We start from the raw sequence: 16,404 nt of genomic DNA on the forward strand, positions 1-16,404 counted from the left end.
TAAAACACGATAAATGCAGGTAATGTTTCAACTAGTTTTATCAACTGCATCAGGAAACTTTGCTGATAAAAAACTGACTAATCGCTCCATCTTTAAATTTGTTTTAGCTAAGTGATGAATTTCACTTTAACACTTTTAAACTGCACAGTCACTATGACTAATACACGAAAAGAAAATTGAACGATTGGCATTAAATATAACGTTTCGAATGATATCAACAGTTATGTCAAATTAAACGTGTCTATAATCAAAGCATTTTTTTCTCATATAAAATATAACTCTATTTCTTATGTGCTATATTACATGCTTATAAATTATTTTCTGTGCAATATTTTGAATAAACATACTTTATAAAAAAAAGGTGTGAGATACGATCAAGATTCGTAACGGTTTAAACGTATAGTAACTGTCTAGATTTAATCATGAGCGAGTCAGCGAGTCGCGATCTGATATGCACGTTGCCAATAAAAGCGAATGATCTGTTCTCGCGTATGAACGATTAAATCGTGATAGTATGTTTACCATTAAAATCTGTTGCAATCATGTAAGAGCTTCAATTTTTAAATAATCAAGAGAATAGTCGGTCGAAGCAATGAATTTTACAGAAGCTTATTGTATCGCGACAGTGAACGCTTCGACTGCTACGCGATGTGTTCACATGCACATAAGCATGCATAAGCAAAAAAGAAGGGAGAGAAAAGACACTGTGGATGCACGGTCTATGATGCTTCATCAGTAACATTGATTAGCTCGTCGTCGAATTGGCGTTAATAAATGGCCTGCATATTAATTACTCAGATAACTTCCAGAGACATATTTCTTTGGCGAGAGTTAGATGAACTAACGTGTGATGTTATCGCGAAGTAGCAATCCAGTTAAAGCAAAAATCCGCTCGACACTTGTTCAGCAATTAATTACGATCATTTGCGACAGCAGTCTAATAATAAATTCGATTTTTCATATGATTATTTTTTTTCTTATACAAGTATATAATATTATATCTTATTCAATATATTTTTTATTATTTTCTTTTTTTTTTGTTTCTAAATTGTTTTAGAAACCTTATTCTTTCAGATTATTACTCTTATTTCGATTTATATTTATCTTCTCCCCATCATCTGTAGGTTTCTTTCGCGTCCTACATCTTGGGTGACAATTACGTCACTGGCAGTACGAGCAAGTTACATTTGTGTGCGTATAATAATTAGATATGTAGAAAAGCTACTTTAAGCCGCACGTGTCCAGCGTACGATAAGTAGCAATATCCTTTTCTTTTCAGACTTTCTGCAATAAATCTGTATTAACAAGGGACGTGGGATAGTAGATTATTATATACGTCAACTGCACACATGCATCATTCACTGTGGGGTTTAGAGTATTGAGCAGACTTCCATCGCGTTAACTATTTAATCATACATTAATATTGCACATTGTTAATAGTAATCTTTATAATGCAGAGAAAATTGGCGAATAAATTTGAATCTAATAGTAGAAAGAGAGAGAGAGAGAGAGAGAGAGAGAGAGAAAGAGAAAGAGAAAGCTAATGCTAAAATTACACGTGAGTATGATGATAAAGATAATGACTGCAGGAACAATGCATGATATCATCACGCTCTTGACTTCTTGCACTCTAAACTTAATTAAGTCTCATCTGAAGATTTACACATCAATCTAAATTGCGGTTTTACATTTCTCTTTGCAAATATTACGAGTACATAAACGTCAGTTGAAAGAATAAGATGTGAAAAATATAATATAACATCTTTGAAATGATAAAACGACGATTAGTAGCGAACATATCGTTTAACTCTCATCAACCGAAAAAAATATCGCACCGTCACAAGACCATAAAGCACACTCAAACTTAAAAGACAGGGAAGACTTAGACATCGCAAATACTCTGTCTGAGTCATACGGCGTAACATACCATCCGACCCCTGCTCCAACAAGAAATATACGACTGTGGAGTCTCGAACGGATATTTCGTGCTCGGTACTAGAGTGCTGCCGTATCTTTATCGCGGTCGATTACCTTATACATATATCTTTTTTAGTAGAAATACACTCACACACTTTATGCACATTGCTATAATACATAAAAAAATTGGATATATATTTTATATGTCAATATATGTATATATATAATATTATATATAATATAAATATGTTATTATTAATGAGAAAAAGAGTCATACATTACAAGACTAACTCGTGAACATTTTATTACTCATTTTCATTACATTTCATTTATTTGTGCTAAAAGTTTATGCGTAAAATGTCATATAAATCAACAATATCGCGTATATATCACGGATAAGTGAACGGCTTTGCACGTATCACGATTGTATGTTGTACATAGAATGCAGTTGTAGTAGCAAACTTCTATTACTGTTACCGAGAACCAATATGCATGACAAATAAAGAATCGAGTCAAGCTCGGAGCAGTCGTAAATGCGCTAAACGTTAAATATCAAAGCAAGTGGGACAGAGAAAACTAGGCCGTAAAAAAACTTGCAACACGCACGCGACTGAAGGAAAAACAAAAAAAAATTATAATTCAGTTAAAGCATGCAAAAAAATTGTGAACGGAATGACAAGAGACGAAAGTAGGTAATAGTTAGCACGAATTATCGACCTTCGAAAGAAAATAACAATGATTATTAAAGCGACATCGAAGAAAATATACAAGTCCTCGATAATGTCTAATATAATATAATATAAAATGCAAAAAAGCGACATTAGATAAGCATAAAATCGGATAATTGACGTTTCGATGTAACTTTTTTTTTTTTTTTTTTAGGAAAAGTGGATTGCATCTATGAATTACATCCTGTACATTCCATTCATATCATGTCATTCAAAACTGCGACTGGGTTTCTACCTGAACGAGTCCATTCACGAGAAAGGTATTTCGACCGATAAAGGTCGAGTAAGTCTCTCGGAAAACTTTCCGGATCGGTTTTCGTTCGAAACTAGTACGTGGCAAGTTTGCCGAATATCTCTGAGATAAAACTTCTACGGCGAGAAATTCTTGACACCTGCCGTAAGAGATTATACTTCGATGTTCTGTATCCGTTAGTGTATTTTGAACTCCTTTTCTCTTAGCTCATATTTCTACAAAATATCTTTCATAAAATAAATGTACAAATGTTCAAAGTTGGTTAAAAGTAGAAGAAATTTATAGTTATGCTAAGTTCCTCAATAAGAACGTTTCTTGTTATTATTATAATTCTGCAATTGTCTATTTAATGAGTTTCAAAAAATCTATTATCTTTAGTTCTATTTTAAAAAAACAAAATACTAAGGAAGAGTGTCATGATAACTTCTATAATAGTAGATATAAAATTAAAAATTCTACTGTTGCTTATAGATTCTGGTTGAGTGAATAATAAGAACTGAATAACAGCGATCGGTTTCGTTACCTGAGTTATTCTATAGAGACAGTCTAAATGCTCCGATTGTCCATGGTATTCATTCGTGTCAGGTACTTGAAAACGAAACCGGGGTGTCGGAACGAAAGTCAAGCACTGATAATTTTGTCTATGGCGCTTAAGATATCGACATTTAAAATGGTTCTACAACTATGGAAAGCAGGTAACGAATAAACTAATGACTTGACACTTCGTTGTTACCTTCGTGTCAATCTCACATTTAATTTTTTTGTTCTGAAAACTTCCTTTTTTCTACTGAAAAGAGTTCATTTAACATTCTGTAAGATAACAGACAAAAAAGAAAAATGAGTGATTCATATAATTGCATAATTGATCTTTGAACCAAAAAGTGAAATATCATCCTTGAACGTGTTATGTTGGTCCCGAGTCGAGTTGTAAGGATGCAATAAATTGCAACGTAGAAAAACACTTTGTTAGAGATATTGGTAGACTATAAAAGATGTAAGATCGCGCGGTCAACTTGTAACGTACCAGCGTGCGGTCCGATAACGGAGCAATCAATAACAGAAATCTTTCGAACGAGATCTAATTATAGACATATTTAATAATAAATTGATTCCAGCAAAATAATCATTAAGATTATAGAAAATACATATGTTCTCATTTTTCAAATAACTCCAGATGTACAATATATTAAAAATTTTTTGTGTTAAAAATATTATATTCAAGCATATACATTTATTAAGTTACGTACAACTCTTTTAATAGTATTAAAAATAATATTAAAAATTTTAAAACATTTTTATATATTTATTTTTTCGAACTTATTATCTTTGAAACGTAAAATCAATTTTTAAGACTGAAATCTTACGAAATAATTCAAAACGTCTGGGACGATATTAATTAATCTATATATAATATGATGAAAGTGCTGAGTCTATTAATAGATAATCATAAGTAAATTAGTAAATAATTGCAGAGAGAGAGAGAGAGAGAGAGAGAGAGAGAGAGAGAGAGAGAGAGAAGTACACAAGTCAAAAGCTTTGTGAGAAAGATTAATGCAATATGTCATTAATGTGTGCTCTACTAGTGAAATTATAAACCATGATATCCAAAGAAGTTTAAATTCCATGATTTATGATCCGACATTAGTTACGATGCACATTATATGACGACCGACAATGTAGCACGCGAAGTCTCTTTAATTCTGTGCGGTAGAAACGATCATACTACGACAAGGAAATATTTCAAAAGAGGCATTATTAAAGCTTCGTTAAACTTTAAGCTCTAATCTGTATTTATCATAATCTTTCTTCATGTCAATAGGGTCTAGATTTCAACAAATTTTTGTGTCATCTTTTATAATATTAATATTAATTTAAATAAACCATTTTTTATATATCGATACTGAAAATAGTCACAATCTATAAAATTATTCAGCTTTAAATCGAAATAGCATAGAATTCGATTTAACATTATCAGATCTCGTTTTACGCGCAAGCAAAATTGCCGACCGATTACATTAATAATTTACCGCCTAAATCGGCATTCTGATTCGAGGGAATTGTAAAGAGCAATGCAAAATTCGTTTCAGTGGCCAAGAGTATCACAATAGATCCACTATGGGCGATCCGATTCCAAGTTATGACTACAGAAACCGTCAAATGGAATCTAATACCTATAGGGTGCCGCATATACATTGTAACATACGGCTACGCGGAGCATAACGAATCTACGCGGGGGAGCATATCGAATTTCGCATTACCATTCAAGATACGTGTGAACTGCATGGTCATTTTTTCAACCTCCAATTATCGCGAGATAGAAAGGCGCATTCGATCAATATTTTTCATTATAATTCTATATGCATGATTTTTTCTTATCATTCAGAAAATACACATTAACGCCTGAAACATTATTTTATACAATTTAATGTTCATTTAAAAAGTTATGCATTGTGAAATGAAAACTTCATTTTACTTTATTACATTTGCAAATTACATTATCGGAGTAAAGTGAAATTCGGAAGATTTTTAATATGATAATGCATGGAAAGATTGTACGAAAGATTTTTAAAAATAGATTAAGCTAACGAGAAATAATATTAGCCACGTATATTACGCGGAAGAACCGCAATGCTAAATTTTATTGCTGGTCAGGCAAAATCAATATTACCGAAGCCAAGAACAACATCGCGAGGTAGTTCCTACACATGTTTATCTGTAATTTTTTCTGTCAATGCGGAAACATTTCTCAACTGGTATTGATTTTCATGTTATCTGATTACGCGATTACTATTTTGTGGAGTTTCGGAAAAGTTTTACTTCCTACCTTGACAAGCAAATGTGAATTTAAATAAATAGATAAATAAGTACATGAGTTGATTAAAGTGTAAATTTCTCAAGATTTAGATAAATATTTTTGGAAAATTTTGATCTCAATTTCTCTTCGCAGAATAAAGTTTTAAGTTATAAAATTATATCCAGTTCATGAATCGCTACGTTATTCTGTAGATACATGCTTTTCGAAAAAAAGATAAAGATAAGAATGCATTTTCCACATGAAATTTATCACTGTCTGTATTACTGTCTGACAGATCGAGTTTTCGCTTGTGACATTTTGTATGCAATTAGGATGAAAATTATCGCGAAAAGTGTCTACATTCTAGATTTGATCGAATTTCATTCTCCAACGGCAGAAATGACATTAATGGACACGATCTAAACTTGTTTGAATATTTAAAGAGTCTTATTTGTATCTATATACATTGCTACGTGTTTAAATTATTGCTCTATTTAAATTATATGCTCTATTTCACAGCAAATGCAGTTGAAGAAATAGTGACAATTACAAACATTTCGTTAATACATATATGTAGTGTGTATATATGTGTGTGTCTGTGTGTGTGTGTCTGTGTGTGTGTGTGTGACGAGAAAGAATTTATAATAACTAAAATAAAAACTATAAATAAAAATATATATAAAATCATAGTACAGATAAAATTATGAATAGGGAGAGAGATAGAGAGAATAATAATTTTATAATAATATATAATGTTTATAATAGATAATGAATGATGTGCATTTGCGCAAAATGAGTTCTATCTATATACATACATATACTTATAGCATATAAATAATTCTGGGCATTTGTGATATATTAATGGAAAAATTGGGTTATCGAAACTAAAATAGTAATGAAAAATGTTCAAGGATACATGCTTGAGATATCAACAAATAAACGGCTATATTTGCACGCGATCAAGACACGCGGCAATGAATATCAATGTTGAATCAAGCATGATATCTTGAACTATAAAATGTCGCACGTGTGTGACCTCGTTTTATAGATTTATTCCATATATATGTGAATTACATTTTTCCGGGTTAATATTGTTACATCAATGAGCTTGAATCTATCAAAAATATATCAGCAATATTTATAATAGGGAATATAAAATGTAAATTTTTTTATCAGTTTCAGGTTAAACCTCTCACAATCAGTTTCGAAAACACAATAAGATTCATATTTGATTCATTTTCGCCTAAATTGAGATAAATGTATTTTTCATGCATTGCTATCAGATTAGAAAATAGATGGATGAATATAAAAGATAAGTTATTTACAGTCTAAGACAATTTCTTTAAGATTTATAAAGAACGATGGTGCAGGCATTCAAAATATTGATAATATCTTGAGAAAAGAAAAGCATAACACAGAAATATAAAATATATAAAGTAAGAAAATATATTACGAAAGAATTTTATCTGAATTATTCTAATGTTAAAAAATTCTAATGTTAAAGAACAGATAGCAAAAATAGTGCGAAGCAATTTTAATTGAGAAGAGTTTCTATATAAGTTATATTCTTTTATACTCTCTCATACATTATATTTTTTAAAATTAATTTCAATTAAAACTAAGCCAAATCGATAAATCATCAGAAGACATCTCTTTTTTCCTTTCCTTCCTCCTTCTCTTTCTTTTAGTATTAATAAGTTTAAATACTGCAAATTGTAGTTCCATCACATTGTAACAACATCAGTCTATTAAGACTTCTCACAAAAATAATTCGTCGGTAAAACTTTCGCAAATAGTTTTCGCGACGTGTTTATTCACCTAATGCATCGATGGGACGAATTCGTGAATCGTTCTCGAGGCAAATCCCGCGAATAGCACGGATAGGAAAGCACTCACAATGATTTATTCAGTCCTTTAAATTTGCTCACCGTCACGAAACTATTCTTGGCCCTTTTAGAGATGATATGCTAAATAATTTTCTACCCTGATCATATTTCTACCAACTTCCGCAATGCATCTCTCACACGTCGGCAACTAAAGTTTCCGCGTGTTTCTAAAACACGCGAACAAGTTGTGAATTCATCGAAAAGTTTTTATATGTATATAAGATACAGTACACAAAACAGATTTTACTAGGTTTATTAGCAAATTTAAAAAATATTTTTTTTCGCAGGAAAAAATATTTTTTTGTTGATGTAGAAAATAAAACAATGCAACTAAAAACATCTATGCAATAGTATTTTTGAAAAAAAGCATTTTTTTAATTTATATGTTGCTAGTTTTATGGTAAGCAATAATCAGCTTTCCGAGTGCTTTTATAAATTATATAATATAATTATGCTTTCGTACTCAAAGTATACTGTATACTGTAATTATATCGTTGTGAACGTGTCTCTCTTTTAATGCTTTTTGCGACTAACGCAAATAGAGTGTGCTAACTTTTATTATATGTATAATTTTGCATAAAGTACTAGCACACAAAATTTAAGAAACAACAATTTCACAAATGCTACCCATTAAAAAAATACAGCAATATATAAAAGTTCTCCATTCAGAAATAAAGTATATAAGAAATTTCTTGAAAAATTAATGTAATTTTTAATGTCATGAGAATTAATGAAAAGTTAATGAAATAAGTAAATTGGTCACTTTATTCTATTAAATACGTGACATTGTTTTAAATTAATTTAAAAAGTTGTAAATTAATGTAAAAGACAAGAATCTTTTTAAGTACTAAACATCAGCAAATTATATATGTATAAATTATATACTTCATACACAAACATATAATTATATATATATATATATATAATGGCATTGAATGATATTAACAATTTCGTTGGATTAATGATTTACAATTCCATATTTGGCATAAAAAGCTAAAATTTCCATATGTGACACTTTCATAGTCTATCGTATAAGTTTTTTCGATGCAAAGTGTTTTTAATTTATTCAAAAGTTTGCGAAAATAAAAACATGAGAATATTTTTCATCACTCTTCTCGATCGCTATTAACATAAAATGAAATCTAATATATTGTATCGCTTTTGCAGAATTGACTTGCCAATATTTACACGGTTGTATTGGAATAACTCATTGTCAGGCGAATCTACTCCCTTAGATTAAATCAGTAAAAATGTTATTAAAACAGTGATATAAAAATTCACCAAAGATTAGTGAGTATTTCATGATATTTAGTGAAAATATATACTTTGCACTTCTGTCTTTTGTCTCATTAATTACGGTAGTAAAATTGAAAAATCAGTAGTAGCCATTCATATTTGCAGACGTACTTTTTAAAACACATTTTTTATCTATTTTAAATTGCTATTTTTTGAGAGAAGCTCACATCTGGAATGAAATTTGTATTTAAAAATTATATGAGTATTATATTTTTTTACTCTTTTAAAATTATAAATTCAAAAAATTAATAAAACTCTTGATCAAACTCAGATATTTCTTTAACAAAATATATTGTTATAAATTTATATAATATTACATACATTTTAAAATATTTATTAAAACAGCTGTTACTACTAATCGATTTTCTTTCTTCTGTAAAATTACACTGATTTTAATATAGTGTTATAATTTACTTATAACTGAAACCATCAGTGACTATACACTGCAGTCAGTAATAATGCACTGATCCCATTTAAGAAAGTATGGAATTTTCTTGAAAGGTCAAGGAACAATGCATCGTATAACGGAAATGCAATTTCCAATGAAAGTTCGATTTGACTGATATTAAACCAGCCCTAAAAGAGAGAATATAGGAAGAATTTATCTTTTATATATCTTAAATATATATATATATATATATTTGCATTTTGACTAACGAAGAGAGAGAAAGAAAGTAATTTTATGCAATATTAATAGATATATAATAATATAGAGATCAAGATATATAATAATATTAAGCAATACATTTTTCAAACGCACGATTCACCATTGCCGCGATATATCGCACAAATAATCGCGCTGATGTGGTAGTAACATTATATGTATATTATTATAATATAATAACATTATATATTAAAAACAATAGAAAACTACAAAAATATAAAGCAGTGTATTTAGAATAAAATAATTTATAAAAAAATATAAAATAATATAATAAATAATGTAAGTATAACAGACAATATAAAGCTCCTTAAAAATAATGTAGATCATGAAAGATAGAAATATTCTCTAAAAAAATACAACCATATTTAAGCCAACTGATATATTAACATTTTTATGTGAACCGGTTTTATTAATACAATAAGATAGATATCTCTCTCTCTTCTCTCGGTAATGAAAAATTTACGACGCGAAGTGAGAGGAGCGCATTAAAAAAAAATGCATGTTTGCCGAAAATAAATGGCTTCACAGTTATTTACGTAAAAAAAAAGGAGACTCACTTATACACAGAGAAGATCCAGCCAGCGATTTCGGACATTCAACACACTATTTTCTGACAGTGAAACTCAATTAATGTCGTGTCCTCTCGTTTATTGTAATCCGAATCGGCGGAAAAATTCGGCCACGAATAATCGCGACGATAACGAGAACGAACGAATGCACGTGACGATGAAATGCAAGTTACACAAATAACGAACAAATCACGACACGACCACCCTACACGACTGTCGCGACCAGACTGAACTGAAGCCTGCTAGCTCTATCCAGCTGCTTCTCTCTCTTTCTCTCTCTCTTTTTTCCTCTTCCTATCCCTTCTCCTTGGAGCACCGGCAGAAAACTGCGCGCCGATCTCGGCCTTACCGAGTCCTACGGCACGCCAAGTGTACCTTTCCGTGATGCCTCCTCTCCGGCAAACCGGTGTCCTGAGTCCTGACGGGAGGGAGAGCCGGAGAAAATCTCACTCTCCTCCGCGGTGAGACGATTTATCGGTCCGCTCTCTGTTGCGGAAGGGATCAGTCACGGCAACCTGTACATCCGATGTAAAAGATACAAATTTTCCGACTATCGATGATAAAAAAATAATTAATTATTTATTTTTCAATATTTGTGTAATGTAGATTTCAAAAAATGCCTACATTTTTATTTTACTATTAGATTAGAATTCCTGAACGTATTTTAATCTGTTGGAAATAATACATGGATGTTAAAATAATAATAATTGTCATATTTCTTTATAGTGTATGATGGTATCTTTTAAAATTTCTAAAAAATAAAGTCTCCCGTTAAATCGATCACCAGCATTCGTTGAAAGAAAAAGTCTCTTGGTCACATTTTCATGCCAAGAATCAAATAGATAAATATAGAGAAATAGAAATATAAAATATAACTTCAAACAACAGTGTATGTATATGTGTAATAATTTATAATAGAATATTTTTAAGTGAGAAAATATATAGTATACAATTAGGAATTCCTTTTTGTTTATTTTGTTTATACTATATTTAAACAGTTTCTATTAAAAAATATATAATGGGTTAATATAAAGCTGCAACAATTTTTTTATTGTAACAAGCATGTTCTATGCTAATATTGTAAATAATTTGACAGCTTGAAGAGTTTTACACATTCTTTCTTTATTTTATTATTTTATATATTTTTTTATTCTTATATTATTAAAAAAATGTTTTTTCCCTATTACAATGCGTAAGCAAAATTTGCAATTAAAGTTTTCAATATTTTCTTTATTTGTTATGGACCGATAATCATTACAATTTTAACGCGATTGTAGTACTCTTCAATCGAATATATTTTTAGATTGTGAAAACGTATAGAGTAATTAAAAGACTCTGAAATTTCTATCACGATCGAAGAAACCTACGTCCACCAACATATTAACGTCTTTCAAGAATAAATACATTAATTGCAAATATTCTCGTTAAATTTTCACTTTATATAAAATAGTGGCAATTAAAATTCGAATACGAACGCGAAATAATACTTACTTTTAACGAAAGTTAATGTCGAAAAATGTTCGTACGGTATTAAAATCTTCGTATAATATTCTATAAAACTAAATGTTTCGATTGTAAAGATTAGAAGGATGGGGGAGAACTTTTAATATTAGTATTAATATACATATATATATATATATCTCCACGATGATGTTTACATCTATTCTGCTACTTACTCTTACTGCTCGAAATATCGTAGGGTCATGACGCGAAAACTTACATCCCAGAAACATGAACGGTATCTTTATCGGTGTCTATAGAACATATACTGTGTAAATATGTATGACCCCGTCAAACTCGAAGCAAACTTGCATCCGCAGGTTGAAGCTTAACTTAGTCTTCCGGACCTGACATTTCGACGATAAGCTAAAGTTTCAAGGGAAAGCGTACATCTTCTCTTCTCTCGTGGTCATTTAATATTATCAGTACTTGAATATGCTACGTCAAGAGCACTCTTGCGGAGTGTCGATATGTATATTATGCACCTTATTATGCATATTATACATATTATATATCTTCATATATTATATTACATATTACATATCTTCGTATAACTCATACATATTATATATCTTCGTAAAACTCAGGAAGCTTTCAGGACCAGTGTAAGTTATACTATATTTCTAATAATTTTCTCTTTTATAATAAAAAATGTTTCTTTAAATTTATGTTCCAAGAAAATTGATTTATTTAGCGCAAACATAAATCACGATGTCTAGAAAAAAATTTTTCTTGAACCAAACAAATATCGATGCATCCAAACATTTAGTAAAATCAATTACTTTTGATTAATAATAACATTAAATGAATGTTTCGTTGAGACTGCTTTATTAATAGCGCATTTATGCAAATATTGCCTTGTCAGATATCTGGGAAATCAATCTTGTCTATTTATCTTCTATAACGCATTGCAGATAAATTAACCTTTGTATGTACATCGTGTCATTTTTATCGGTATTTATTTATCGGCATTTTTGCGGTATTTATTTTATCGAGCTGAAATCAATGAAGTGTCAAGAACGCACGTCCGTCGCTGTTGTTTCTCATCGCTATGAGGAATATGAGTCCAGTAAATTAATTTCATAATTTTACTACAAGTACATAGCATGCATGTATATATATATATATATATATATATATATATATATATATATATTTGTGTGTGTGTGTGTAAACAAATCTATAGCTCAATGATTAGGTATATAATAACGATTCTCAGATGCGCCTTTATGACAAGAATTAATTTTGTATAGCTCTTTGATTATTCTTACTACGAATGCGCATATATGTATAAATATTCGTATACTATAATCAGTAAATATTTAATCGTATTTTTATTTATAAAAAAATAATTCGTATACTATAATCAGTAAATATTTAATCATATTTTTATTTATAAAAAAATAATTTATGCCTAATTGCATCTCTCGTAAACGAATATATAAATTCAGTGTTTATATGTATGTCAATTTTCATACACTAGAGAGATGCAATAAGCGCATAAAAAGGCAAACGAAAAAATATCCCTAAGTCCCGTCCAATAATGTTGTTAGAAGCGGCTGCCTGACAAATAAAAAACTTTAAGTCTACTCAGCTGATGTAGTCACTTCGTTTGTGTTCAGAACTCTATAATTTATATTTGATTTATTTGTGCAGTGAAGGATACGTGCAAATCCCCACCTATGCAAAAATTTACACAATTACATCAGATTTCTTAGTCTTATTTCCTAATTCGTTCGTTTATTATAATCTACCAAACACATTTTCGTTTATGAGAAATAATTTCTATTTGACTCTATCTAGTGTGTGAAAATAAAGGTAATCGACGATTTAACATGAGTATTGAATATACTCTATCTCTAAATATTATTGTTTAGGTGGAATCAAATAGGAATTGTTTTTTGTAAACGAAAATGTTTTTAGTAGATTATAATAAACGAACGAATTATATCAACCAATAGATAACACGGCGAATATGGTTATAAATCTTTGAATACGTAGAGTTTTGTACATGCATGCTTTACCGCAAAAATGAATCAAATATAAATTATAAAATTCGAGCACAAACGAACGTAACTGGAGATTAACTCGAAGTTTTTCATTTCTCAAGCAATTGCTTCTGATGACGATCTTGGATAAAACTTAGGACCGATTTCATCAACGTGGGTTAACCTCGGGTAAAACTATATCTTTGTCTATTTCAGATAAGTTCAAAACAAAGGGATAAACATATAATTTGACCCGAGGTTAAAGTTAACCGACACTGGTGAAATCGGCTCTTAGGGACATACATTTAAGGTCAAATTAATATCCTTATCCTTTTTTTCGATTCAAACCAAACAACTTTTGTCAGAAACATTTTTTTTTCTAAAACCCTTTGATTTCCAAATTCGACTGTATTAATTAAAATGAAATGTTCTGTGTGTGTATATATATATTTGCATTTAACAAATATAAAGGCACGGATCAACCTTATTGATAGTTATAGAAAGAAAAAGGAATATGAACGATATAATATATTAGTCTTGTTTATTGAAAGATATTATTTGGAATTAATTTCAGATTTAATTTAATTCGAATGTGAAAAAAAATACGGTTAAGATAAACAAATTTTTCGATACATTTTTAAATACATGTTTTAAACACATTTTTGCTTCAAGTCAGACATAAACCTCGTACGAATGCTTTCAAGAGCGATTAGGTCATCATCACTCTCGCGGGGCGGCACTTTTATTTGTACAAATCGAGTCATTGTATATCCCGGATGCGGTGATTATTATTAAGAATAATCTTATATCTCTCTTCCACTTATATCTTCTTCCTTTCAGCTTCCTCTTCCGAAGAGAAAACGACTACGCACGCCTTGCTATGGCCCACGCGACACCCATTACGACTAATCAATTCTTCAAATTGTCGCTATAAACGATACGAATTATTCTTCAATCTCGTCCTGGAATGCATCGCTTGTGCATACACAATGAGGTTGTTATTATCTAGTCACGTCAAACTCCTTCACTGAACAAGAAGAATCAACAACGCGTTGCATAAGAGATTGTCTCACGAGAAATAGATTGATAAACATTTATTTTATATAATTATAAATTTATAATTTTTAAGAGAAGAAGATGTTTATTAAATTCATTAAATTAATTTAAATTATATGTTTTGAATTAATTGTAAATAAACTTAATTATTTTAACTTTGCTGTTATATATTTCTCGGGAGTAAACGTTTCTAGATCTAGAATTTTATGCATTCTACACTTCGAAAATAATGATGGTATTCATCTTTTAAAGAAATAATAAATGAAAGAAAGTGTAGTTAAAATAAGCTTAAATTGTAAGTTATTTGATGAAGATAATGCCCACAAATATTCACTTCTAATTGAAGCAATAAATTTCAAATTACCGATTGCAAATTATCTTACTACAATTTTTATCTTATTTTGAAATCTATTCAAGAATGTATCATTATATTTTTTATATCTATATTTCGATAACATTTATTTCTACAAATATGTTAAAGTACATTAAAGCACACAAAAGCGCGCATATATAAAAAATATAATTTAAAGAATTAAAAGTATACCTATATATTTTTACTTAAAGGAAGAAATTCTCATCGTTTTCTTAGTCGTTCGTGAACCTATCGCGTTCATCTTTCAAGTTGAAATCCATTGCCAATTTCTCTTGCCTAATTTATGAATTATTATCTTATAATTATTATCTTATATAATTTTTTTACAATAATTAATTTTTTATCATTATCTTATAATTATGTCAGGAGTAAGAAGCCTCAATTTCCTTGAATATATCACTAACAATAACAGAGAAAGGAAGATTTCTAATTTCTTTGTATGTAAAAATATATATAGCTAGAAATATCACAGACAGATACTTTATTTGATAAAATATCTCGTCGTGTCAATCTTGCAAAATTGTATCTCTGTTTGTCGTAACCGTTAAATTCAAGCCATGTAGATCATATTTTTGGAAATGAAGCAAACATATTTCATGAACAATCTCTACAGCGACACAGGTACGACATATCTGGATCTAGACCGTCCACTCTATTCGCATTTCTGTCCGGGAAAACAATCGGCCAATCACGAGTTACTCCGCCGCGAGATGTTCGTGCTTTGCGAAAAGCATATGCATGTACGATGCATCCTGTTGTCGAGATATTAATCCAAGTCTAGACCAATACGTATGCACATAATTTTGCAGTGATGGCAGATGTTTTCTAGATTAATTAATTATGCCCGTGCATAGACTTATATAATATTTAGAAAATATTTTTATAAAGTCAATTTCTCTATAGCGAAAATATAGACTATTTTTATAGAATTAATGTTCATAGAGTCAATTAAGAAAATCGAGGAAATATCATTACACAATTATTTTTAAAATAATCCTTTGAAATTTCCACTTTCCATATACGATTATCATATGGTTTTAACAAAGAAATCAAAGTAGTTTCAAAATAAAATTAATACTACTGAAAGCGTTTACAGTATAGAAACTATCAATACAAAGGAATTAACGTGAAATTTTGCATGCAAATAGACATTTGTCAAAAAACTAAACACAATACAGAATTAAAGCAATGAAATTCAGCTTCCTCGAAGTTACACGTTTTGCAACAATCTTTATTGTAAAGTGGAATTGTCTGACTATATTACTGCGAACTCCATCGTGAACGAAAGGAATAAACTGCGGTATAAATGCGGACTCACGGACTGCCTGCTAATAAAGTAGGATTAGAGCTTGAACGTCGTTTCCTTCTACAGGAATCCTC

The 16,404-nt window shown here is 29.9% G+C and overlaps 2 protein-coding genes across 2 annotated transcripts in view; one reads left to right on the forward strand and one right to left on the reverse strand.

The window, feature by feature from the left end:
* Sulf1 (Extracellular sulfatase Sulf1) overlaps nucleotides 1-10,347 on the reverse strand; it is a 73,631-nt gene extending 63,284 nt beyond the window's left edge. Inside the window, exon 1 of the mRNA XM_072895047.1 lies at nucleotides 10,096-10,347. The gene's annotated coding sequence lies outside the window, so the exon portion shown is untranslated. The remainder of the gene's footprint in view (nucleotides 1-10,095) is intronic.
* Nucleotides 1-14,628, forward strand: part of LOC140667280 (MRN complex-interacting protein) — a 79,354-nt gene extending 64,726 nt beyond the window's left edge. The window contains exon 5 of the mRNA XM_072895054.1: nucleotides 14,436-14,628. Coding sequence (XP_072751155.1) covers nucleotides 14,436-14,529 — 94 coding nt within the window. The 3' untranslated portion in view covers nucleotides 14,530-14,628. The remainder of the gene's footprint in view (nucleotides 1-14,435) is intronic.
* The last annotated feature ends 1,776 nt before the right edge of the window (nucleotides 14,629-16,404 follow it).

This window comes from Anoplolepis gracilipes, chromosome 6 (assembly GCF_047496725.1).
Source record: "Anoplolepis gracilipes chromosome 6, ASM4749672v1, whole genome shotgun sequence".
Taxonomy (NCBI): Eukaryota; Metazoa; Arthropoda; class Insecta; order Hymenoptera; family Formicidae; genus Anoplolepis; species Anoplolepis gracilipes.